The sequence below is a fragment of the Uloborus diversus genome, chromosome 3, assembly GCF_026930045.1.
Source record: "Uloborus diversus isolate 005 chromosome 3, Udiv.v.3.1, whole genome shotgun sequence".
NCBI lineage: Eukaryota > Metazoa > Arthropoda > Arachnida > Araneae > Uloboridae > Uloborus > Uloborus diversus.
Window position 1 is genome coordinate 33,172,187 of NC_072733.1, and position 27,510 is coordinate 33,199,696.

The window sequence follows — 27,510 nt, forward strand, 5'->3', positions numbered from 1 at the left end:
AACCAGAACGCAGTTGTTAGAGGAGAAACCTGTTTGAAATTTATGTACCTTTAATTTCATTTTTAATCTTGTAGGACTTTATCGATCCTTAGAAAAGAATTAATGCGTAAAGATGCCATTTTTCGTTCCGCAGTCTCTTTTTGGCCCTTGAATACCATATGTTACGATCAATTATTCCAAAACAATTCATGTTACACTACCATCTACACCTTTACATGATATTTAAGCTAAATACATCAAAAACAATGTTTTCCCTTTAAGAATTTTTTTTTTTAAATGCACCTTTACCAAATTCGAAAAAAGTTATCCTATTTTCGGTCCCCCCCCCAGTCCATATGTCTTGTAAAAGATATAATAATGGTTTTGAAAACGCAATAATACTAAAAAAAATTAAGAATTCTGTTAGTGGGAGAAAAACTTCACAACTTGTGCATATTTGGTCAAAATATTTGATTAATAATTTTAAGAATTAATTTTTAGTCTCTCATATAAAAGTCACAAATCAGGTAGCGAGAAGCAGAGGGATTTTAGTGGACATTTTCAAGTTTTGAGCAAAACGCGTTAAAAGTTGCTGTCTTAGGTAGGCTTTCATTGATTTTTTTTTTCTAAATTATGTTGCATAGCAAGCAGCCCCTACCAGGGCAACAAGTACTATATTTTGTCCCAAAACAGAGGAGAGGTTCCGCTTCCATTTGTACTGGTTATTTCCAAATTTTTAATTTTGGCATTTTTCGGCACCGGAGCACATTTCGTGCTGCCAAAAAAGGATCATTGAATACAACGCACTGATATGTTTGTCTTTAGAAAAACGTTTTCCGCATATTGGGCACTACATCATCGTCACTATTCTCACTTTCAATAAAATCTTGATAGTGGTCAAAAATAGGAACATGCTATCTGCCAATTGTGCAGCTGCTCACCCTACGTGCTGGGAATCAAACACAGTAAAATGCTCTGATCATTTAGTTTATAGCTTTCCATAAACAAATTTGTCAATAACAACAGAAGAAACAACTTTAATAAATCAAGGAGAGCATTTGCAAATAGTGTTACAGTAACTCTCTAATTCAAATCCAGAATAAATACTCCAAAACAGCAAAGCAGCGGACTAGACCCAGGAAACTTCCACAATTAATTAGTGTTCTTGAAACCAACCAACGAAAAATATCTACACCTAGCGTCTAAACCGAGAAACTTTGGGTGACGACATTGTGCACGAGGACGAGATAAGGCGCCTTTACCCTTTTGTAGCAAAAAAAAAAATGTTTACTATTAGTATGAGCACTGCGTTCCAAAGTGTTTGATTTTTATGTTTAGAATTTTAATTTCTATAATGAAGCAAAAAAAAAAAAAAAACTGTAAGCAGGGAGGAGCAAGTAAATTAATTTTAAATGTCTATCAGAAAATTTTGCATATTCCTTTTCTTTCTTTTTTTTCAGATTCCTGGGTCTTATATGTACTGCAATCTGAAAGAAATACGCTTGAGTGGAAGAATTTGAATTAGCATAATTTATGCTAAATAGTTTATTTCAATTATCCTTTTTAATCACAAGTCTCCTCTAAATGTAAAACGAACATACTCATACATTGTATTAAACTTTTTTTCGTCCAAAAGTGCTTATTTTTGAAGCTAAAAATCAGCATAGCAACATAAATGCCAAACAATTCTAATGGGAAACATTTTACTTATGTAATCGATAAATTTGAAAGTTGTACTAGAAAGATATTTAAACTTGAAACTAAAATAAAAGCATCACACCTGCCTCCAAACTAACATGAATCAAAATATAAAACGTTGAAACATAAAATAAAGGGTTTTCTTTAAAAACAATCCTTCCGGCGTTTCTCTCCTCCATTTTTTCCCCTCTGATTTGTTGTTTTCTTCTTAATGCCTAGGTCTATCTAGAGCTTCTGGGCTGCAAGGATTCTGGAAAACTGTTGTGACAGCAAGAAATGGAAGAATATGTACCAAACAAAAAAGAAAAAGCTATGCGTGCTAAAAAGAAGAAAAGAGTATAATAAAAAAGAAGGGGAAGGGGGGGGGGAGTCTTGAAGTAAAATATCTAGATGAGCTATTTGAGCTTTGAGAAGACGGGAAAGATCTGAAGATTGAAATCTTATATTCGTTCTGGCAAAAAGATGAGAAGTAAAAATTTTAACCCATTGGGAGAAATATTTTCCACATTTTATAAAAGCTGGATTGAGGAAAACTCCTAAATTATAGAGATTTTAGATAACGTTTTAAATGAAAAGCTCAGATTTTCATTCCCCTATTATTAAAACAAAAACTGGAACAGATAAAATGGGACTGAAATACATTCTTTAGGATAAAAGTAAATGTTTCTTCTCTTGAAAAATCACTTTCATTTACATACATTGAAACATTTACTGCGTCTTTTTTGTTTTCTTGACTTCTGTTGAAATTCAAAACATAAACTAGGGTAGTCTGACTAGTGAAGGAATATTTAACCAAAACTAACATTTGGTACAATATGTTAATTTTTTTATTGGTACACATAAATACTTGATTACAACGAGTCCTGATTTAACAAACAAATCATACATTGTAAGTTAGTATAATGCTCAGTCAGTCCACGGGAGTAGAAATCGCTTTTATCGAGCAAACCCCGGTTATAGCGAGTAAAACTTTTGTAATTCATGAAGTTTATATCGATATCCAGCGCAGTCAATACTTCCTTGGAAAATGTCTTAAAACATTAAGGAGTAAACATTTTAATGAAAAGACACAAATTCGAAAAATAAATGACTTATTTTTTTGTTTTGTGGAGTGCACTACTCCTAAGGATAAGGAAGTTGTAGGTGAAGGTACAATTAATAGTAAAGAAAACAGATCTACACACAAAAGTAGCCTAATTACTCTGATTAACAAAGATTTTCATACATGAAACATTTATTGTGTTGCTAAGGTTAATTTTGACGCTGATTTCAAATATCCAATCAGAATTTTTCAATCACCCGCAATTTTTTTGTGCAAATATAGGTCCAAAGTTTCTTTTTAAATTTTACATGTGTGTCTTACGAAATGTTAAAAACACATCGTTCACAATTCAAATCTTGTCATGAAGACAAGAAATGTGGTGATAGATAATCAGGTTTACTGGTACTGAAGTGGCGATATGGTGGGCAGTCTTATCCGCACCAATTTCCATGACATAAACTACCTGAATTGAATCATTTTTTCTTGTTTTTATATTTGAATGCAGACATAAAGAATTTACAGATTTAGTATACTGTAAGTATTGACTCTGTAATGGTTTTAAGTATCAAACCGATTAGGTGAGATTTGGTATTAAATCTTCCAAAACTAATTTAAAAACTGTACTTTTACGTAATAGAGACAAATAGCCGTAGGTACTATGGGTACAAATAGGTACTATGACAATGAAGAAACAAATTGAATGTTAAATTTTGAAAAAAGCGTTAAAATGAAAGAAACATATGTATATTTGAAAGTTTTATTAGATGAATTTTAGTACAACGCATACTGTGGACAATTATTTCTGACTTAAAATGAATTCGAAACTAAAATTAAATATATTAAAAGATTAACTATTTGGGATTTACAGTTTTGTCGTTAACTGTGTCAATGCGACATAATTGGCAAGAAGAGAAAAAAAATTGGGACTTTTCGAAAACTTTATGATGTCTATAGATAACATTGGAGCTGTATTTCAATACTTCAAACCATAATTTCAACGTATAAGTGATTAAAAGCTTAAACAAGGCATATTTGCAATTAATGACCCAAACAAATTTCTGTTCTTAAATCATTCTTAATCTAAAATATATTTAAATGTGCTATTACTAAAGAAATGACCCCTATAAAGATTGGATGCATTTAAGTAACACTTCTGCAGTTTCAAAGTCGTTAGTAAACACAATAATATTAAGAAATTAAGCGCATGTAAAAAAAGAGAACATCATAGCATTTAGGTACAAGTGGAAAGGACTTCGGGAACATATAATCAGAAACAAAAGAAGATAAACCGATAGAAGTAGAAAAATTAACCAATTAGGAAAAAAGGTCTCTAGAGTCTGGAGTTCGTTTTTGTCGTTTTTGCTTACAATAACAAGCAACTTCAATTGCAACTTGGATAGATGAGCCTTTTTTTCGTAATTGATTATATTTTTTTTTGTAGATCTTCTGTATCTTTCTCATTTGCGGATTGTTTATTTTTCTAAAATATTTCCTTAAAGTGAAGGCAATACTTTTTGCTTCTAAAATAGATATTTGTCTGTCACATTATAAGTAATTGTTGTTTAATCTTTACTTAATAAGGTTTTTTTTTTACTTTATTTTTTCATTTATTCCGTTACTTAAAAACTAAAAATCTGAAAACTCTCCCACGCAACTGTCGCTATTTTTAAATGCTTATATGATTTCATTTTAAGATTTACTTAAACGCTTTCAATTAAAACTTTAACTCAGCTTTATTTTGGAAAAGAAATTTTTAAACAACGTGTTTTACGTTTTTATTTCTTACCGGTTCGAACGTCATAGTCCCTTAAAGCAAGAGGTTTTTTTTTCCGGAAAAACTAGCGAAAAACGTTTGATTTTTTTTCGACAGAAAATAAATATATAGGTGTAGTGCATGCTATTTTTTACAACTTCTGTTGAGGGAGGGTGCCTAGGGAGTGGTTGAGGGTAAAAGTCATAAAATAATTCTCAAACAAACGCACTGTAAACGATTTCATTATAATAAAATCAAATGAAGAAAAAAATTTCTCACTTGCAAGCAGAAAAAATGCTAAAAACTCAGAATGGCAGAAAAATCGATATACAGTGTGCCCCAAAAAGTCCTTGACACATTTTAAAAATTCATAGAAAAGCAACAAATTGTCGTATGAATACGTGGTTTGTGCTATAACACTTCACAGGTTAAAGAATTTTTCATAGCAACAAAAATGTGTAATTATTAAGCAATTTACCTGATGGCTGTATAGTCACAGTACTAAAAACTAATTCTTACTGTGACGATAAAGTGATTACATAATGTTTTCTTTTTGAGCAGTCACGATTGCTAATTGTTTTCATTTGACCGTCTTTGATGTCCGAGCCTTTTTCAACCTCCACCGTCCTCTGCAGACGCGACTACTCCCGGTAGCCGCTGCTCCTGATCGGTGGCGTCCATGTCCCAGACACACGCACGCTCATACACATACACACACACGTTTACACACATACACAGAGGCCAATGTGCATACACACATCTATGCACATACACAAGCCTAAGACTACACATACACAACTATACACGCGTAACCGCCCAAGGGCAGGGGCAGGCTCGGTGGGACAGGAGCCGTTTCTGGAAACAATATCTCCAATGAGTAGGATCCTGTCGCAACTCATGATTGCGGAAAACATAATTTGAATTCAAAATTTTAGAGTTCAAATTAATTTTTTTTATCTCTTTTTTTCCTTTTTCTACGATGTAATTGAAAAATTCTCGAATCTATGAAATATCATTTTGAAAACTGCATATTAATACGACAGTTTGTTACTTTCTATGACCTTAAAATGTATCAAGGCCTTTTCGAACAACCTGCATTACCTTTTCCACACCAAAAAACTACGTAACCCAAAAAATGTGGTTTACTTAAGAATATTGCACATAATTGTGACGTATATGTTAAATAAGTTCAATAATAACCTAGACTATATATTTTTACTCTAACGGATTTCGAAAGGCATTAGAAATAAAATAACGTTAGATACAGGAACCTCCGTGTCAGATACGGGCACGTGCAAACTTGCCGGTAACATTCGCCCGTGTTAGGCACGGGCAAATGCGTTAAGCGGTGAACTGTATTGAAGTACGTTGGTGAAAATGGGAAAGTGACTTAAAAAATAAATAAATAATTAAATAAAATAAATAAAAATAAAGTAATAAATACCCTCCCCCCCTGAAAAAAAACAGTACTTAATTTATCTTCATATCGTTCTTCGACACTTGTACTTTTGAATGTTTTTTCTGAACAGTAATAAGCGAATAAACTCATTCACTAAAAAATCAATATACGTACACATGCATATTTAAACGCGAAGTATTTTTTTCGCCAATACAATACACAATCACAATAATTTTTTAAACATGCAAAAGTGTAACTGTGTAAATCCATTGTTCCTTCAATTCTACTTTTGAATAAGTTGCCTGGCATCGTGCGAATATTTCAGGGTGAAATTTGTTTAAATGTAGCTTGCCGACTCAGCAACACAAAACAAAATATTTTGCGAATGGGAATATTAGAATCCTCATTATGTCCCAGAAAGTAATTACAATTAAACATGCGCGGGAAAGTTATAAAATTAATTATATTCTGTTTCATATTTGTCTGACATATACTGAGACATTGTAATTTGCATTTCCACGCTGAATTGAAAACCGCGAATGCCACTTAATTAAAATCAGAGAACTTCAAACACGCTTTTGAAAGTCACAGCTGAATCACAAATAAAAGATTTTCAGCCTCTTGTTATGGCTATTAATAACAGAAAAGTGAATAAAGTAGATCAAATGCGTGGAAGCATACTCATATTTCGTACGTTAAAAACTGTTAACAAATTTGACGAAACCGTTATTTTTGTTATTTATTTTTGGAAAGCATATATTTATAAAAAAAAAAAAAAAAAACAAAAACAATGATTAAGTCGATAAAAAATCATTTATATAGTACCTCTATTTTCTATACAGATTTTATTTAAAAAAAACAAATGACTTTCACTCTGCATGCGTTTTTTTTAAATGTAAGTCTTTTAAATGATATAAATACTATCATTTAAAAATGTTCTGCCAGATGAAATTTTAATGGATATCGAAAAATTCTGATATATTAAAATGAAGTAATTAAAAAATATAGTTAAAATGAGGAGATGAAAATGTTCGTACGTCTTGAAAATTGTATAAAGCGAGAAAACCAAATGCATTTCACTCAAATAGATAAATAAATAAATAGTACAGCAGTAGCCATAATATGTAGCAGGAAAGTTGGAGTTTTAATTCATTAATAAGTAATCAAGTAATGAAATTTGTAATTACAATTATACTATTCGAAAGCATGCATTAAACAAACCTCCGTAAAAGTATAAAACAAGCAAACAAAAGTAATTTTTTTATATTACATATACCAATTTACTAATCCAAAAAAGTTTGATACATTTTCAGCAGGATTTTTTTTAATACTGTGGGGAAAGAATATTTTTTGTTTTCTTTATCTGGAGTCATCAAGATTTCGTATAAAGTGGATTTCATGTAAGATATTGTTCGTTTTGAATGTGAAAGTTTACCATAATTTCGTTTTAAAAGAGGTTGTTTTAACGAATTTCCGTTCCAAAAAAAAAAAAAAAAAACTTTTTTCTGCATCTGTGAATATTTTACAGAGTGATTTAAGTAAGACACATAAGGAGAAGATGTTTAAAACGAGTTAAAATCACCAAAACAGGTGAATTACAGAGAGAGAGAATTTTTTTCTCTTAAAATGCATCTGACACCGTTTTTACTAACTCTCAGGTAAAATCATCCCCTTAATCCAAATATGCCCACATTTTTTCCCCATCGCCCACCCTTCTTTCGAAACATCGCTCCGCATTTTTTCCCCAATTCTCTCACCCCCCCCCCCCCTTTTTTTAAATATTTAATATGGAAGGGAACATTATATTAACTATTAACATTCTTTTGAGGGGCTAGAGAAGGAAACTTTGTAAAAGCATTAACATTTTTAGCAAGGAAAGAGACTCATGGGGGAATTCTCCTATAAAGTATTAGAAAAGTTATCAAGAGCAAGCTTTGTTTTCCGGATTTTTTTTAAGTTTATTTAAACCAGAGTATGGGCCTCCCTTTTAGATATGGGCCCCATGCCTGAAAAAATTATGTCGTAAAAAAAAAAAAAAAAAAAAAAAAATCTTGTAAGCGTCATATACTGCATACGAGTCCATCGCATATCTTCAGTAAAGAAACTTCTCGATTTTTTTTTTATTCATTTAGGTTATACATATCCACAGATTCAATAAAGATTAAAAATGAAATCAAGTACGCTTATGATATAACATTAATATGTATTTACTCTTCTGGGGATGCACCGATCCCATTGAGCATCCCTTTATCAAGAAGTGATGCAAGAACGCTGTCAGAAGCATTTGAAGAGTAGTTTTTTCGTAGTGCAGTGTTATTATTCAGTCAGTTTAAAACTAGAGCACAAAATACTTTGTACAGTCCAAAAAAAAAAAAAAAAAAAACATTTAAAATCACATAAAGAAAATAACAGTTTTTCTCAAAAAGAATTTATTCCATTCGAGTTTCAAACAAAAAGGAACTATTCCTCAGCGGGCCAATTACAGAGTTCTTTCTATCGCTATGATCCTTCGCCACAGGGCATGATTGTAGTATTGCTGTGCTTTTGATATTATTGTCTTGCTAGCTGTAAGAAAGAGTTGTTTTGTTTTTCATTTTAGTTTATTGTAATAGTTAATAACTAGAAATAGTAGCAGTTTGTACATACAGAAAGGATTTTATCCGTTGTAAGCCCAATAATTGGGAATTTAATCCTAACTTGTTGATAGAGAGCAACTTATTCCAACATTTTAAGTTAAATAACTAAAATATGACGCATGATTTGGTAGAAACTTTAGAAAATTTTTATTATTTGAACGAAAATGATTATGAAAACATTCGCTGCTTATTCTTCCTCATAGCGAAAAAGAAAAAGTTTTTTGCTTATACAGATAATTTCTAGGTTTGGGATTAAACTCTTTTTGAATGTCAGTGCCTCATTATACAGTACAAAAACATGATCTTCCTATATAAATGTAGGTACAGGAATTATTTGCAAACGTGGTAGTTTTGAAGGAAGCAGCGGTATAACAAAATGCAAGATTTCTTCAAAGTATAAAGTAGAGGTGGGCAATGGCGTTCTTGTTAATGATCCGTTCATCAGATCACCGTTCATTCTTTTGATCCTTTCATTTAACTCGTTCATTTAAACGACTTCGTTCATTTAAAAAATTACAAGTGATCTGCACGGCATACTCATGTACATTCGAAACGTTTCGTTAGATCAGCAATATTTTTTGAAGGAAAAATAACTAAAATCATCTAGGAGAATATGGCTATGAAAAAGAATATGAAAACTTTAGTCAGGTTTAGATGTACAAAATAAGTTCATTATGTAAGATATTTCTCAGCTGCCGAATAGTATAAGAATAAAATATGTTTTCTATTCTAAAAATCGCAGGTTCCATTTCATCACGTCACAAAATTAACTTATTATATTTACTATATAAAAAATAAACTGCTACGGTAGAAAATTTGCAAAATTGAATTTACGTGAAATAGTGCACTAATTCTAAGTAGAAATATTATAGCTCCAAGCGTAGTTTGGTCACAGGGGAAAATAAAACAAAAAAATTTAATCTGAACTTTAGGTTACATTTTTAAAAAAATATAAATCACGAAATAAGTAACAGAGAGAACTACAAAAAAGAAGAAAAAAAAAAGAAACAAACAGGATACAATATTAAACACGAGAATAAAGAAATGTTTATTAAAACTATGTACCTTAAATAACATAAACTGACAAAAATATTACAATCATAAAACGTCTGCTTTTTACATAAAAAGTTGTAAGCTGTCGAAACTGACTTTTTTTTTTACCCTTTTTTTTTAATTTTTTGAAATACATTTTTATCGTAAATATATACATATACATACATATATACATATATATATATATTGAATGGTTCAAAGTGAAAAAATGAAATGTTTTTCTAATGAAATATATTTTACGTGTTAATTAAAATTATTTTTATCAAACGAATTAATAAATAAATGAATATGTAAGGAAACACTAAGCAAATAAATATAAAATAATTAATTAAATTAATGAGAAAGAATAAATGAGTGAATGAAATAATGAATGAGTGAGAAAATAAGTGCATGAATGAATATATAAGTGAATAAATGCATGCCGAAAAATAAAATATATTAGTTAATGACTGAATATGTGAGCAATTTAATGAATAAATAATGTGAGTAAACTAGATGAACTATTTCACTTCACCCCGCGTGAAATTTGTCAAGTTGTAAAACTATTTAAATTCAAAATGGGCCTTATATTCACTAAATAAATTCTGCACTGGACATCAATAGATATCAATTAATACTTAAAATGTTAATTACATTTTTTTTTATTTTATAACAACTAATAAAGATATTTTTGTAACCATCTATCCAATGCCAAATACTATTTTTGATAAACCACATGACATAAGTGCCAAATACTTGTATAATTATATACCTTGATCTTTTTTTTTTTTTTTTTGACTGTCGTCAACGGAATGGTTAAGAAATTAGTTAAAATATTGTTAGACAGGTGGCGCTTCAAACTGCGAAAACATTGTGCCATTTCACTTTGCCCTGCTATCCCCCACATTTAAAGAAAGCACAGAGCCTCAATGTATCATAATAATCCAAATTTAAAAATTCATTCCGAATTTTTTTAAATTCAAGATAGATAATAATTCTGTTGCTTAAAATTCAATTCTTTGTATTTGTAATGCATCTCAAGCCGACAGTAATGCACGCTGCGAGTCGTAATTAATCTTCATTTGAGTATAAGATCGTTCCCAGAGAACAGCTGTTTTCGTGACCCAAGTGTACTTGAGATTTTTTTCACTGTGAAGAAAGGGAGGATTTCTTTTAGGTGACTTTCAATTGCAGCTTCTTACGCAGTTTTGTTAATAAATATTTTAAAGAAATCATAAATCGTTGTTATTATTTTTGTAAAAGTGATGCTGCATTTGGGGCATTCCAAGGTATTTTTGACATTTATGTAGAGTCCGTAACGTGACCTTTTTTGCCATAACTTTTTAGTTTACTGTTTGATTAGCAAATTATTTTATTTTGATCTTTTCCTACCAACACACCAGCTCAAATTAAAATAATTTGCAAATCAAACGGTAAATTAAAAAGTTATGGCAAAAAAAGGTCACATTACGGACTCTACATAATTTTAAAAATACCTTGGAATGCCCCATTTACTAAATTTTACATAAACACATTAGAAATAATTTTGGAAGCAGTAAGTAAAAATTATGATAGTAGATGCAGGTAAGGGGTTGGAAAGACAAGTGGTAAACTGATATAAAATAGAGAGATAAATATATACAGAGATATATATAACTACATTTACGCTATTGATAGTTATAAGAAAACGAGTTCGTCGCCGATGGCGGTTCATTTGGAATAAAGGACCCGTTATTCAAGAATACTGTTTATGCATGAGGTTCTGAAAATGTTTTTTTCTTTTGCAATGATTATTAGCAATTGCAAACGTTAAACTTTTGTTTCATGTGTGCAGGACATGACATTTCAAAATTGCACATTCATGCTAGATGAAAAAAATGTGATTTGTTAAAATTTATGAAAAATATAAATGTGTCTTAAGCTGGATTTTGAAAGTACCTTATTTTAAGAAACAAATTGTCGAAAAAAAAACTAGCATCTAAATGGCTAAAGATAATGAAGGACATCGGTTTAACAGAAGAAATTGCTTGTCTACAATCTTCCAGAACATTCAAGAAAAATATCTTAAGTTCCAAACGACATTTTGTAATAAGCATAAATATCAATGTGTCATAGTTTTCAGATTATATGGTGACTTGGTCTACCAAAATTAAATCTTGGATGCCCGTGTTTTTTTTTCTCCTTTGACTGCCGTAATAAGACAAAATGAAGATTCTCATTTCATGGTGCTTAAAGCAGTTAAATATCTGTAAATTATTTTGCAAGATAGTACACAATCTTGCTTTTAACACGCAAATCCACTGCTGGGATATCAAAATGACGAGTTAATTTTTATTAAAACAAAGTATCGATTTCTAAAACCCGACAGAAACTGTTGTATAAGTCAAAAGCACAGTGAGGAGAGATATACACCACCAAATTGTTACATAGTATATATATATATATATATATATATATATATATATATATATATATATATATATATATATATATATATATATATATATATATATATATATATATATATATATATATATATATATATATATATATATATATATATATATATATATGCTAAAAGACATTGGAGGCAGCAATGTTCACAGAGCTCGGTGTTAGAGGGCCCGCCAACCGGGAAAAGGACATTAAAGACACCTTTTTCAATAGGAGTTAATAGGGGCCCTGCAAGCAAATATTTTAATCACCGAGCTAAGATCTTTACTGTACTGCTTTTGTTTCAACAACGGAAAGAAAACAAATATAATAATAATTTGAATTCTGAAATTTAGAATTCAAATTATTTTTTCCGCAATCACGAGTTGCGACAGGACCCTACTCATTGGAGTTATTGTTTCTAGAAACGGTCCTCTCCCCCCAAGCCTGCTCCTCTTCTTGGGCGGTTACGCGTGTATAGTTGTGTATGTGTAGGCTTGTGTTTGTGCGTAGACCTGTGCGAATGAATGTTGGCGTGTGTGTATGTGTGTAAAGGCGCGGGTGTGTATGTGTGTATGAGCGTGTGTGTGTGTGTGTGTGTTGGACATGAACGCCACCGACAAGGAAACGCGGCTACCGGGTGGAGCCGCGCCTGCAGAGGCCGGTGGGGTTGAAAAAGGAACCACAACGCCAAGGACGGTCAAGTAAAAACAATTAGCAATCGTGATTGCTCAAAAATTTAAATAATTTAAAATATATATAAACAATTGAGGTGTGTACGATAAAATACGCTCCACTCATCTGCCTTTGCAGTATTTTACTGAAATGTAAGGTTAATCTATCCATTTCTCCTCAAATTTCCTCTTCAAAAACGTAGATCTGAGCAACTATTTTGCATTAGTTTATTTAGAACTAGCTGTACCCGACGCGCGTTGCTACGCCAACAAAAAAATACATCATTATACTGATTTTCATGACAATCGGTTGAACGGGGCAGAAGTTGCTACTCTGCAGTGCCACCTGGTGGCGAGTGGCTTCAATGAGCATATTATGCACCTTCTCCGTGGAAAAATACATATATATAGCAATTTTCATAATAATCGGTCCAGGTATCAAGTGAAGCCGTGACTATACTCAAATTTTGTACTCACGCAGTTTGCAAGATCAATCAATCGCTAAAAATATCAAATAGAAAAGTTTTAAATCCCCCCGTTGCATGAAAAGCCATAAAACAATAAAGAAAGAATTTATTTGTTCGAACTCAAGAAAAATGGCAACAGCTAACTTCTTATCAATGAGATCTTTCACGCGAGTTAATTTCTGCAGCCGATAATTTTATTCGTATTTATCCAATGGATTGTGACTTAAATTGGAATAAAAAAAGGAACTATCGATCGGATTTTCTTCAAACTGGTCTATAAACATTCCCCGTATCAAAAATAACAAACGGTGAAAGTTTCAGCCAAATCTGCTGGGTAGTTTTTGAGTTCATGGATGACATACAGACAAACATTCATTTATATATATATAGATAGATGATCCACGAATTTAAAATGTTGTCTTAAACATGTTGCATTCAAAAAATGTTATGATAAAAGAAAAAAAAAACTTCTTTACCACTGTACAGGAACAGATAGAGGAGTCTTAGCTGAGAAAAAAGAATATTTGGGGGAAATGTTTTGAAAATCTGTGTTAGTTTTTTAAGTGAGATGTAACATTTACTGAGCGAGTCCAGCGAAGTCAATGGTGTGGGATAACACGAACGTTGTTTCATGGAATCGCAAAGTCCCAGCGGGAAAATAACCAGAAATTCTAGAGAAAACGTTTCTAATAGTGATATAAGGAGCATATTCTGAGCAGATATTGCTTTTGTAAAAAGTTATTGTACAGTTATAAGTAAAGGCTAAGAATAGTGCTTTATTGTTTGAATAAATACGATTTATATGATGCAGAAAAATGAGTCAACAAATATAATTTTCAGAACGAGAAACAGGTATAATTTTCAAATTATAATTGTTTCGGTATATAAACTAAAAATAGGTTTTTAATTCAACAAAAAAGGAAAAAACAATTTTAATGTAGATATTAAGTGCAGACAGCAGTAGCATGTTGGTGCTAATCTAAAACGGTTTTAATGCTTCATAAATATTATGAAATGAACAAAATATTTTTTTTTGTTCCTGTTTTACTCGTTTGTTAACAGCTCTTTACAAAGACGTTTTATTTGAAGCAAAATCCACCTGTTGGGATGTATTTAAATCAATTCGTATCTGTTCGAGTAGGATTCAATTTCCTCCGAAGACTATAATATCAAATTCTTTTGAGATGTTCATAATAGTGAAAAATGTTCAAATAAAAAAAATAATATAAGAATGAGATGTCTTGGCCAAACTATTTTAAACTAAAACAGTTTTATTTGAAATGAACGATTCCTTCAAAACTTATTAGAAAGGAAAAAAGCACAAAACCCGATAATCCGCGGAATAGAGTGGCACGGTAACTGCGGATAGGCGAAATCCGCGAATAATCCGAATAATTGGTAAAAAACGATACATAGTGTGTTCAATAACTAAAAAAATATTAGTGACATTCACACATACATTTAAATTATAACTAAAAACATTGTTACATTGCATCTTCAAACATTAAACACAAGAAATTTGTGTAAAATCTAAAAGCGGACGATAACACAATCATAAGTTAAAAAAAAAAAAAAAAAAAAAAAAAAAGAATATTGTGAAAACACAAGTGGATAATACGACCGAAGCTAATCGGTGTAATTAGAATTTAATTCAATTTAGAAATAGATATCATAAGCTTTTTTCCTTGCGTTAAAATTCAATCAGAAATCTCAATTACATTATTTAAATTAAATATAAATGCCCTGCTAAATTTTCCAAACTGTCTTGTATAAACAGGAAACGAATAAGAAAGGAAATAACAATTTACTCTGATTTATATGTATCCTATTTCTTTTTACGAACTATTTAAAAGAGTTATTCAACAAGCATTTCCAAAGAAAATAAAGGCTTTTAGGATTGCCCCGGAGCTTGTCTTAAGAAGAAGGATTTAACTCTTTTGGGGGATAAGTTTGAACAACAAACAGGTGCCCGTTTCCTTTACTTGACAGCTGACATGGATAAGTTCGGGCTGACTTTTTTTCCCTCTCTATACTGCGTGCATGAATCAGTTTCAGTAAGTTGTTTAAGGAATAAAATAGATGTTGTTATTCGAGAATATAGCTTCAATAAAAACTATAGTTCGAATAATGCGAAACTGTTTTGCCACAAAAAAGTATACTGCCGTGGGAAGGCAAAGAAGAGTATCTGCAATTTTTCAATTTTTCTTTTTTTTGCATTTTAGTCATGCAATGTACAAGCTTGTTTACTTGGTTTTCGCTAAAAGTAAAGCAAGGAAAAAAAAACGTCAAATACAAACATTTCCCTATTGTTAGTGTGCAAACCAAAACGTGTTTCTTTAAATATCTCAATACTCATTTCTGCAGATTCTGCTCTTTACCTTCTCACGGCAGTATAGGTGTAGATTGTATTATTTATATTTTTAAGTAAATTTCTAGGTTGAGTCATATGTTTTGAAATAAATTGCTTATTTATTTCATTAGAAATGCATTTTCAATATTAGAAACCTAGCATTCGAAGTACAGCATATCCCGTACTAATCCGTTTTTCAACAGTTCTTCAGTACCACGGCGATAATAACTTTTTAGTATGATTATTTTGATGATAATCACAGCCATCACGAGAATTTATAGTAATTTCATTATAACCCTCTTAGTGCAGTAATGTATCAGCCATGGGCAGTTTCTGAAAACTTTTGTTTATTTATTTTTTGCACTTTCGTCATCTTTTGTAGGTTAGCTTTATTGTACAGTTTTGCTTATCTGGTTTCGCGGAAAAAAACGCGGAAAAAACACGTCTAATTCCAACATTTCCCTCTTGTTAGTATTGAAAACGTAGGGGGCGAATTTTTAAGAAACGTAATTGAACCTGAAAGTGTACACTCATTGATGACTATAGATTGATAAGTTGACGAAGCTTCACTTAAAAAATAATGACAATAGGTAATAGTTTTTCTACTTTAGGTAGTGTTAATAAGAGTTAGTTTTTCCGAGAAAAGTCTTCAACTAGTGCACCTTACTAGTGGAATAGTATTATTTTCGTTAACTTTAGAAACATATCTTATTAGAGTTTTTTTTTTTTTTTTTTTTAAATCTTTATATTCTGCTTTCGTTTGTCAAAATTAGTGTGTTATTTTAAAATTTATTTCTACTACAACTGGTGTGTATTAGAAAATAAAGATTAATTTTATAATTTAATGACCTAATTGCGAATTTTCTTCTAACGTTCGGAGTTGAACCTCGTGCTCCATCCAGAGCAATTGATAACCTGAACTTATTTAAATAACAATTCGGTTTTTCATATCAAAACCAATTGCAACTGTCTGAATGTTCGACAAAAAAATGAGACAAAAGATACCTAAAAAAATTTAATCAATGGGTAAGAAACAGTCATATAAAGAGAAAAAATCTAATATGAAAATTGATGTACATGAAAGCATTAGAAATCGAAACTATTAGTAAACGAAGCAATGACTAAACATGGAAGAAAATAAAATTCTAAAAGGAAAATATGCTTACTTTGTGAGTTTAATCTCATAAATAGTCCTAGTTATATTAAACCTAAAACAAGCTAATAATTGATAGTTTGAAAGTATTTCCTGAAAATATTTTACTGAATTGCAACTCATTGTTTAAAGCCAATTGCTAATTTAGACTTAAGTAAAATCTTTCTCATTGATAGCTCAGTATTTAATTTGCTACACTTAAAAAAACGGAATTAATTCCTTCGTCTTAAATGTCATTAAAATTAAAGACGTAAACAAACGTTTTTACAAATGCAGAAATAATGATTTGAATGAAGAAAAAAATCTCCAAAGAAATGAAAAATTCTTTCCTGAATTTCAGGGTAAATGTAATGTTACTCCTTTAGCGTCAAGATCTTCTTAATTTCCAACGCATTTTTAACGTGATGACTTTTAAGTTAGCTTAATGGAAAATTTTTTTTAAATAAGATGTAACATTCTGAAACTTAACTAAGCAAGTCTTTGAAAGCGACGTAGGGGCTTAACAAAAGACAAAAGGAAAATAAAGGGAATAATAATAATGGAATCAACAAATAAAGACATTTAAAGTCCTTTTTACAAGATAAATTGTTCTGATGTTACTATTTTGTTTCAGTTGGTGACGGTATCAACCAAAAAACTGTCTCATTTGCATCATGTATTGTTTATTGTAAGCAATGTATGAGTAAAAGGTAATACTCCTGTTTACCTTATTTTTTTTAAATGTTATATAAAACTTTTTTTGTGTAAAAAAGTAGTTTTGTGTAACAGTAATTTAAAAAAAAAAAGATTTGGAGTAAAATATGCAGCTTTGATCAGTAATATTTTTGTGGTAGTATAGGGTTTTGGTATATCGTCGCCTCAGAGAAACAGTAAGACATCTAATCCCATAAATAACATTAAGATATCTTACTGTTGCTCTGAGGCGACGATATAGGGTTATGGTACATAGGTACTATGGTTTTGGCAGGTCTGAAACCACCTTTTAGTTAGTCATAAAGTAAAACCATCTGCGAAAAGTTTTTGTAAATTTCTTAGGTTCAAAATAACTAATAACATCTAAGTTGGAAAGTTTCTTTATAGATTCAAGAAACTAGATATATTCTACAAGAAAATTAATTCGCTTTTTATATTAGGAACACGCTTTCTTTAAATTGGAAATTGTTAAATAATATACAACTATAAGAAATATAACTACAGTAGAAAAAAAACTTGTTCGTATAGTAATACATTGTAATACCTATACATTTTCCGAAAACAACGAAACAAATTTAGTTTGAAATAAAATTTGCCATTATTTTCTTTGTTTTTTAATTTTGAAAACACTAATACTGTGTTAGTGAAACCAATGGTAACAACACATAGTTAGATGAATGTTAGTTTTCCATTTCTTAAAGATTTCAAAGGTTAAACAACTTTTGACTAAAAAGTATGAAATGACATCAAGTTTATCCTACTCAACTTATGTTTTAATGGATTTTTAATATTCGTGTTTTAATTTCACCTGAAAGGAATATCTGCTGCTAATATGAAAGCAAATTAACCCTTTGAAGCAGATAACATAAAATTCAGAGCTGAGACATGATGAGAGTAAGTCGGTTCTATTGAAACCACCGTGTCATTCGGCTGGAAAAAAAAAAAAAAAAAAAAAAAAACTAGATGGACTAAAATGAAGCCACTATGCCTCAAAAGGTAACATCTTTTTACTTCCTTTTACAAAAAAAGGAAGTATTGTATTCGCGAAAAATTTTCACACAAAAATCGGCCGTAATTTCCATTTTGCTCGCCCCGAATGAATATTGATTTTTTCTTCAACCCAACCACACGTGGATACATGCCTAAGAACGCATAGACACCTGAAGAATCCATTTTGACGATCCCCGAGTTAATTAAGACGAATTTTCTCGTGACGTATGTATGTGCGGATGTGCGGATGTATGTCGCATAACTCAAGAACGGCATGTCCTAGAAAATAGAAATTTGGTACGTAGACTTCTAGTGGGGTCTAGTTGTGCACCTCTCCTTTTGGTTGCATTCGGGTGTTTCTAAAGGGGTCTTTTGCCCCTTTTTGGGGGGAAATCATTGTTAATTTCGATGTAAACTCAAGTGGTGTTATAATTTGTCGGACACTTGGCGATATATCGCCTGTCTTTTGGTCGCCAAGTTTTGTCGCCAATTTGACGATTTTCTTTTTAAAATCTGTCTATTGAATCACATCAAAATTGCTAGTAATGGGGAAATGACATTAAATTGAAGTAAAAGGAAGTCATGTGATGCACACATCAGCTCGTTTCCAGTAAAACCTAGTATGCGACTGCAAAAATTGTTCTACATTATTACTTACTTATTTAATGATTTCTTCAAAAATGCCTTTATACGAGAAAATACTTCAATAGAGTACATTTCAAAGAAGCGTGATATACAATTGAGCTACATCTGGAAGTATGTCTATAAAGACACTTCGTATAATATTATAGAAAGGAGAGTGGTGATTGCGAACTGCTTTATGTTTTGCAGACTTGTATAAATTTTAGCACTGATCATTAAAATTGCGGATATATAGCGAACTAAAATATTATTGTAACTTATAAACGGGCATAAACCGCATTATAAGCAAATACCTTTTCCGGTTTAGAAAAATTTAGATTTTACTCGTCACAAACTCAAGCATAGCATCCAGTGAGGTACAATTATATGGACCATAAGAAATTTATCAGACTTGTTCTCATGATTTAATCATCAAATTTCTACACAGTAAAGAATGGCCCTCTACTACTTATGCTTATTTATTGGTGCTAGTTGGTACGAATTTGAAAAAGTCTGTCCCTTCCACTTGTGTTTCTTTCGTGGTGTTAAATGGTGCGGATTTGAAAAATGGAGAGGAGAAAATGAAATATAATTTGAAAAAGAAAAAAAAAATACTCTTTTTATATGCAGATACAGATAAACTTTTTTTTTAATGAATTTCAGCTGTTTACGTTTAGATATTAGATATTTATATTTTACAATGGGAAAACCGATTTCAAATAAATCTCATTACACATTTTTGAAAGCCGTAAATTAGTCAAAACAAGTTTCTAGAGCTGCATAAAAAACAGCTGAGTACTAGTCTTTTATCTACTCGACTACTAACTAAGTTAATAAATATATTTACATGAATACTGGTGAAACATGTTTCCAACCATCAATTGATAACGAAGCCATATCCTTAAGTAATTATATAAAATGTACTTACCTAAAGCAAAATTTCATTCGTCTGTTTCTCTAAAGTTTTACATACTACTTCCTTCTCACAACTTACCATTAAAAATGCATATTCACTGGAAATCCTCTCGGAAAAAAATTGATTGAATAGGCAATTTCTTGCCAATACTAATTAAATGAAGGTTTTTGGCATGTTAACTCAAGAGACCGCTGAAGAGTGTTTCACGAAGACAAAATTACACTCAAAAGAGACCAAGGAGTTAAAAATAATACTTCGTAAAGCAACTAGATGTAGGGAGCAAAAATGAGAATATTTTACAGGTGTAAAACATGCACAAAAAGAGTTTTTTTTTTTTTTTTTTTTTTGTACAAAAGCTTCTAGCACAAAACAATACTTTTTATAAATATAACACTAATGAATCCAATATAGGTGTATATATTTTAAACGCATTGAAAAATTGTAAAATAAAGGAGTTTTCGTGTTTTAACTAGCTCTGTTAATAAAAAAGGAAAGAAAGAAAGAAAAACGCAGTTAAAATTTTATCTAATCGCGATTTCCATCAAACATTTTTATCTCGACAAAAATAAGAAAAAATAATAAATAAATTAAAGAGTACTTACTTTGAGCTTGAGCGACCAGTGCAATCAAACCCAGCCACACGCTCCCCAACATAAGTCGGTGGAAAAGAAAAGAAGTTGAAGACGTCATCCCTTACATCTTGCGGGACATGAGACACATCTCCTGTCGGAAGGAAACGTCATCAACTTAGTCCCAAAGAAAAATGAAGGGAAAAAAAGAAGAGTTGAACATACCATTAAGTAGCTTCACAACTGCTCTAAGCGTCGAGAATGACCTTACGGCTCACGTTAAACCACGTAATTAAGCCATTAAAGCCGGATTTATTGCACGTGATTTCAGAAAAAATACAAAAAGCTCTCACTTACCCATCCATATGATGGATAGATGATTATGATATTCGATTGCTGGAAGAATATTAAGCATGTTTCCGATTTTTTTCCTGATTAGGAAGAAGCTCAGAAAAACTCATGGAAAAAACTCGTCTCCTCAAGCTATTACTCATTAGTTCGTTTCTTCAGATTGATTCTGACACATGAATTGGGAAAAGATTCAATAGAGCTGGAACATGAATTCGGAGGTCAACGCTTCCTATTTTTCTTTCTTTCTAATAACAGTTTTTTGGCAAACATATAAAATTAATGAGAAATGAAAAATTATAAATATCTGCGGATGGACTTTAACATTTTTTTTTTTGTAAAATGCTAAAGTATATTTTTTAAATGCTTCCAAATTTGAACGTAAAAATTATTTTTGCAATTACTTAAAAAGAAAATTGTCAGACGATTTTTTTTCTTGAGTGCTTGAGCAAAATTAAAAATTTACTGTTCTAGCTTAAACCATTATGTTACACTTACACATTTCTTAAGTCACAGTTTAAACCCTTAAAGATTCCTTTAAATTCAAGAAAACTGTCATAAAAATGCCTACTTTTAATTCAAGAATATTATACAAATAAAGGTGTTTGTACAGAAAACTTATACATTTTTGATTTTTAAAATTTTTTTATCTCCTTTATACGTTCTAGCCCGGAAATATCACAGGCACGAGAACTAGAAGACGAAAACTCAGCTTGTGATTTTGACGGGAGCGAGTTGGAAGTGGTTAAATTTTAATCACTTAAAAAAATTCTAATAGTTATTTTATAAAATTAGGAAAGGCAAAAGAAAAACGAATTCTGAATATTCTCAAATAATTACTTCTGAAGTCATAATTCAAAACAACTGTTTTAAACTATAAATGATAAAAAATATTCTAAAAAACTTTTCGATTTTTGCCGTAAAAATTAGGGGAGACTGGTGATATTTGACCCCTAGGGATACATGATCCCATAGCCAAAAATGTACCAAAATCATTAAGTAGAGATTTGAAACCTGGCAATTATATTAAAGTTATACTTGTAAATAAAAACTGGCAACATTTTGTTTTTTTCACCCATTTTATTTTCGCTCAAGAAATGATCGTCTGAATGTGTCAAGAGAAACTTTTTTTTAGGAAAGCATTCCGAAGTTTACACTATCCGTTAAATACAACTTTAAAAAATTTCCAAAGTGAAATGTTAAAGTATAGACAGTGTTTAATAATTGAGACATAATTTTAGTAAATTGCTACTGATTGTTTATAATAGAGCAAGTATGTTTGTATATTAGGGATACTTGATCCCATCGTTTCGAGGGATACATGATCCCAGGGATCAAGTATCCGTATGACAATGTAAACACAATGAAAACAATATAAATATTGTTTACTTAGTTGACATTAACTTTAAACATTCAAAACCATGTTAACATAATAAAATTTATCATAGTTTGAGTGATAGATTTAAACAATTGCTACAGTAAATATGCTAAACAATTAAAATATCAGTTCGCACTTGTAACCCACATAACTCCTCAAACATCTAAACATAAACTAACTCTACTGATAAATTATATTCTTATCAGCCAAATGAGCTTAAACAAGTTGAAATAGATGTTAAATCTTTGTTTGAAAGAAAAAAATGCTTTTGCTATAGTTAGATTTACAACAAAAAAGTGAGTTGTCCATTATGTAGACCCATTAGCGAATAGAATGCTAGATTGGATTTCTAAAGTTTGAAATAAGTTTTCTGAAGCGAAAAGGTACTGTGCTTAATCTATTTTTGCTGAAAAATTGACAAAATGTATTAAGCTGCACACATCCAGTTGGGTTTAGCGGAACATTAATAACTACAACAGACGGATTGTTTGCATCTAACTTTTCAGGTTTTGAAAACATATAAGCTATGATTTCTTTTTTATAAGTACACTGATACTTACATTTTTCTTCCCATTTTTTAAAAAAATTAATTCAATTGATTAAACTCTGAATTTTATCATTGCAAGACAAGAAACAAATAAGATGATTTTCGCGCTTGTCATCCTTATTTTTTATTTGTTGTAATTTTAGCTTCAATACGCTAGTTTAAAAAAAATTGTTAGTTTTATTTATAAAGTATAGTATTTTTTTTTACAACTGTATTGGATAATAAGTAACTGATCAAAAGCGTCATAAGTTCATGAAAGTTGTGTACATTTGTTTTTACAAATGTCTAGTGAAATTTGAAACTGTTATTTTGTGTTCACGTTATTATAATCTAATAAAGAAAATTAGAAATGGTGTTATCTTTTAGAAACTTTATGTGAAAAACTAAAATCCATAAATAAATTGCCGATCTAATGAAAAGTCTATGTAATTTCTCAGTGGGATCAATTATCCCCATTAAAGGATCATATATCCCTTGACGTGGGGATACATGATCCCTTTGGAATTTTTGAAGAAAAAAATGTTTTACCAAATCTATCTGTTTGATTTCAACTAAAAAAAAAATACTGTCAGATAGAGGAAAACATTATCTTTGTTCACGCACTTTTTTTTAACTAATAATTTGCAGCAGAAAAAAAATTGAAAATTAAAGTGGGGATCAAGTATCCGCAATCTCCCCTATGCACGTAAATCTTTGAGACGTAATGTACGACATTCTGTCAGACAAGAAATTTTGTTTTTTGACTAGTTTCAAATTAAAAACCAATGTTAACTATTAACTATTATTCCCCACAGTTATAATTCTCAGCTCAGTCACTTGGTTTAGAACTGACAAAATGACAAAGTATGCTTTTAAAGATATGAATTTACGTGTGTTTGTATGCTAATATTTGCAGATTTCATTTAAAGCAGTATAAAAGGGAAATTAATGATAAATTTAACCGGTGTTACAATAAGTCAAATCAAAGTTGATATTTTTTTAAACAAAAAGCATAAAAACTGAAAAAATTATGCGAGTAAATTTTTGGCTAATATAAATTTTGTCTAAACGCATTGAAGTATTGAATTAATAATTATGTTCATGATTTAAACGATTGAACATTTCGTTAAAACAAAAACATAAAAAGTTAAAAATTATGAGTGTAAATGCTTAATTATAAAAGTAGGTAGTTTTTGGCTCTACACACTAAAGTATTGAATAAGTAATTATATTTATGAGTCAAGCGATTGGATGTCATTAAAAGTTCAATTCAAAATTGCAACTAAAAAGTCTCTTATTGTGTGAACATGAATGCATCACAATTGTGATTAATTACCTTTTACGAGGTGGTATTGCATTTGCACTTTGCAAATTGGTTAAATGATGAAACTATTGAGAACTATGGGTACATTAATAATGATTGGTTTCGCGCTAACTCGAAGTATTTTTTTTACGTTTCCTTCTAATTTTAAATGTTGTGTGCTACATAATCTTGGTGACATAAGCAACATGTTTACCACATGACTTGCTTCAAAGAGATTTGATATCCATTTTTCACTCTTAAACAAATTGCAACTGCTGAGTAAATAAATTCTGCGCATTTTCTGTTTTGACATGTTTTCGATGAATTTAATAAACTCAGCAGATCAAGTATCGAAAATTTCTGGGTGAAATTAAAAAGCACTTTGCTTAGCAGATTTTTTAGAATGTTGTAAATATCTCTATTTGTGGTACATTAATGAAGCCTGTACTCATAAAAATTTAATAGGTTTCTTTCGGAGGTATGAACTTGAGCCTAGTTATAAGGGGAAATATATTAAAACTAATTAGAAAGTTTTTGAGTTTTGGAGAGGGATTTATCCCCAACTCTCTCCTATTATATACGCCACTGTGCCTAAGTGTAAAATTCAGAGTAGGGTATTTAAGTCCCAAAGGAGGTGATCTGGTGGAGGTAAATTTGATTTTTAGAGAAAGTAAGTCTCTATATGTGTGTCGTGTATATTGTGTAATCTGTAGTGTGAAGAATATGTGGAGTAATATGTAGTGCATATTGCTCAATCCATTTGCACGGGTGTGACGTTTTTACTATATATTTGCCCTTTATTCCCAGCATTTTATAATTTGACTTTTAATTTTTATGTATTTGAATATTAAGAACCTCATAAGTGGTGTACCTAATTGGAGAGAAGGATACTTCCGCCCCTCGAAACGCATGTCCAAATGAATGAATGAATAAACGTATATATTTGGCCGAAGATATCGTTTCAGAAACTTCAATGTTTTGTGGCAACGTAGAAGAAAAAGCAAATGCAAATCTGGCAAATTTTTCATAGGTCTCTGGTTTGCTTGGATCTGGCAAGGTATCTGAAATGGTGTTAGAATATAAAACTTACGGTTGTTCCTAGAAGGGACTGTTTGATATATGTTTATTGATTTCAAATGTAATGTGTTTTAGTTAGAGTATATAATAAATGTTTGCCTTTCGTAACTAGACTACCTTTAACCACACAGTATAAAAACATTCAGCCCTTGGAACTCCCCTCCCCCTAATATCAACAAAGCGTCTAGAACTGCTTGTAGAGCGAATTTTTAAGTTTTTTGGAGAATAATCTCCGCACTCCGTTCCCCATTACTGCATCTTAGATCAATTGAAGTTAAATTTTTTGAGTTTTTGTTACAAAAAATGGCTGGGGGAGTCCCTAAACACCATCTTTTTCCATAATGGGATAGTAAAAAGTCTACAATCTTATTTTGAATATTTTAATTTAGAAACAATTCCTAGGGGTTACCACTCGAAACTGGCCACTCCCTACACCACCTAGATTGTCTAGAATTGCGTTTATTGAGCAACAGTTTCAGAAAAATTCCAGAAAAAATCCCCAAGCCCCCTAACATCGTTAAAATTTTTCTTAAATGGCGTTTTTGGAACTTATATTTCGAAAAATTGCTTGGAAGAATCCCTGGACGCCATTCCTTTCCTAAACGTTACTAAAAAAAAGACCTACTATCGCGTTTTAAAGGTTTCAAATTTCAGAACATTTCTGAGGGGAGGGCCCTCGAACCTCCCTTTCCTCTAACGTCATCAAGCTTGTCTAGAATTGCTTTCTTAGAGCAACAATTTCGGAAAATTTCCAGGGGCAGCCCTGCCGCCTCTCTTTTCTTCGCTTCATATTGCTAATTCCTGTACTTTATGTTCCCTGTTTCCCCTCCCCCCTCCCTCTCTCTCATCTATATTCACATATACTTTTTCGTTTTCCTTTTTTTGTATTGCTGGTAAACTCTTAATTTATTTCACATTTCTGACTAATCTGTTTCGTTTTTTGAAGTCAATTAATCTTAGAATAAATTCTATGATATTAAATACATTTACATTTTTACTTTATCAAACACTGATGAAATCATCTGCCATGTTTTCAGCTTTTTTTAATTTCGAAATTTTATAAGCGAATTGCAAAACTACAGGAGTCACAAATTGAAACAAGTCTAAAAACAACACAAGATTTTTTTTTTTAAAGGATGAGACTTTAAAGTCAACCATATAGAAAGAAAAATTCTTATCTTATAAAATGTATCGAGTAAAACATTTCTTAAAAAACGGATTATTCTCTCACTCAGACTTGTCATCAGAAATAAGTAACACAACAAACGCTGCCACAGCATATTGACACTATGGAAGTTTTGACACGCTTGTACTCTACGAAGATTTCACTTTGAAAAGATGGTCAAAATAAAACAGAAATAAAAATAATGATACGTTGCAACCATGTGAAAGACACTACGGAGTCAAAAGTGAACGCTTTCAATGTTAGACATTTTTTCGCGTTAAAAGAAATATAGGTTCAGTTACGCTATAAATTTGGTCTTATAGAAAAGGCATGTTTCAGCTTAAAATGTCCAATAAAAAACCAGTGAAGTGTGCATTGAAATACCTAAAACTAATTGTACAAAAAAAAAGAAAAAGGAAAGAAAAAGAAGTTCCTTTATTAAAAAAAAACTAATTGTAAAATAGGCATCGTAAAATCCTTTAAATAAAATGAAACTTTCTCAAGTTGCACATTTATTCTATGCATTTTAGTTAAAATAAGAGGTATATTTTTGAAAATGTAAGCATTTCTAATAAAGCACTACTAATCTATTGAGCACAGTTTTGGCTTATAACATGATGTTTTTCTTCAAGTTTCTCCAAACTTACAGAAAACTTGACAAGGATTAATTGTTATACTAAAACTATTTTTATTACATTAAAATCATTTATACTAATTATTTCACTTTGCAAACTTCAAACAGCAACTAGCAATTTTATCATACACTGTTAAAACTACAGGTTGCGTTTGGCACCTTTCAGGGGTGAAAAGCTTGTTCACCAGCGACACCCAATATGGAGCCGAAATGGCACCTCTTATTTGGGTGAAAAACAGGCACCTTCTAAAAGATAGGCAGCTGGGGTGACCAGAAAGAACCTTCTGAGAGAAAAATGGCACCCTTACTAATTTCTACTGTAGATCCCACTCCCCCCTCTTCCGTATTGTGTGTGTTTTTGAATACAGTTGTGTAGTTGTTCTTTTTTTTACATATATCTAGTTTTGATTCATGATATTCTACGTTTTGGATATTTTTCACATTGAATTAACCACTGGAAAAGATTAAAACTTGTAATTACAGCATTTGATCATATTTCAGAGTTTTCAACATAGTTAAGAAGCGTTGCTTTAATTCATCTGATCGTGCTTTAACTCAGTGTTTCTCATCCTCTTTTGACACACGACAGGTAAAAGCAAATGAAAGGAATTACGGACCAGTGAAATTTTTATCCTTTTCTTTAAATTAATAAAATAAATAATAATAATGAAAAT

The 27,510-nt window shown here is 30.9% G+C and overlaps 1 protein-coding gene across 1 annotated transcript in view; it reads right to left on the reverse strand.

Annotated features, from left to right (window-relative positions):
- LOC129218063 (fibroblast growth factor receptor-like 1) overlaps nt 1-27,510 on the reverse strand; it is a 246,260-nt gene that overhangs the window by 100,903 nt on the left and 117,847 nt on the right. Inside the window, exon 2 of the mRNA XM_054852251.1 lies at nt 20,439-20,559. Within this exon, the coding sequence (XP_054708226.1) occupies nt 20,439-20,526 (88 nt within the window). The 5' untranslated portion in view covers nt 20,527-20,559. The remainder of the gene's footprint in view (nt 1-20,438; nt 20,560-27,510) is intronic.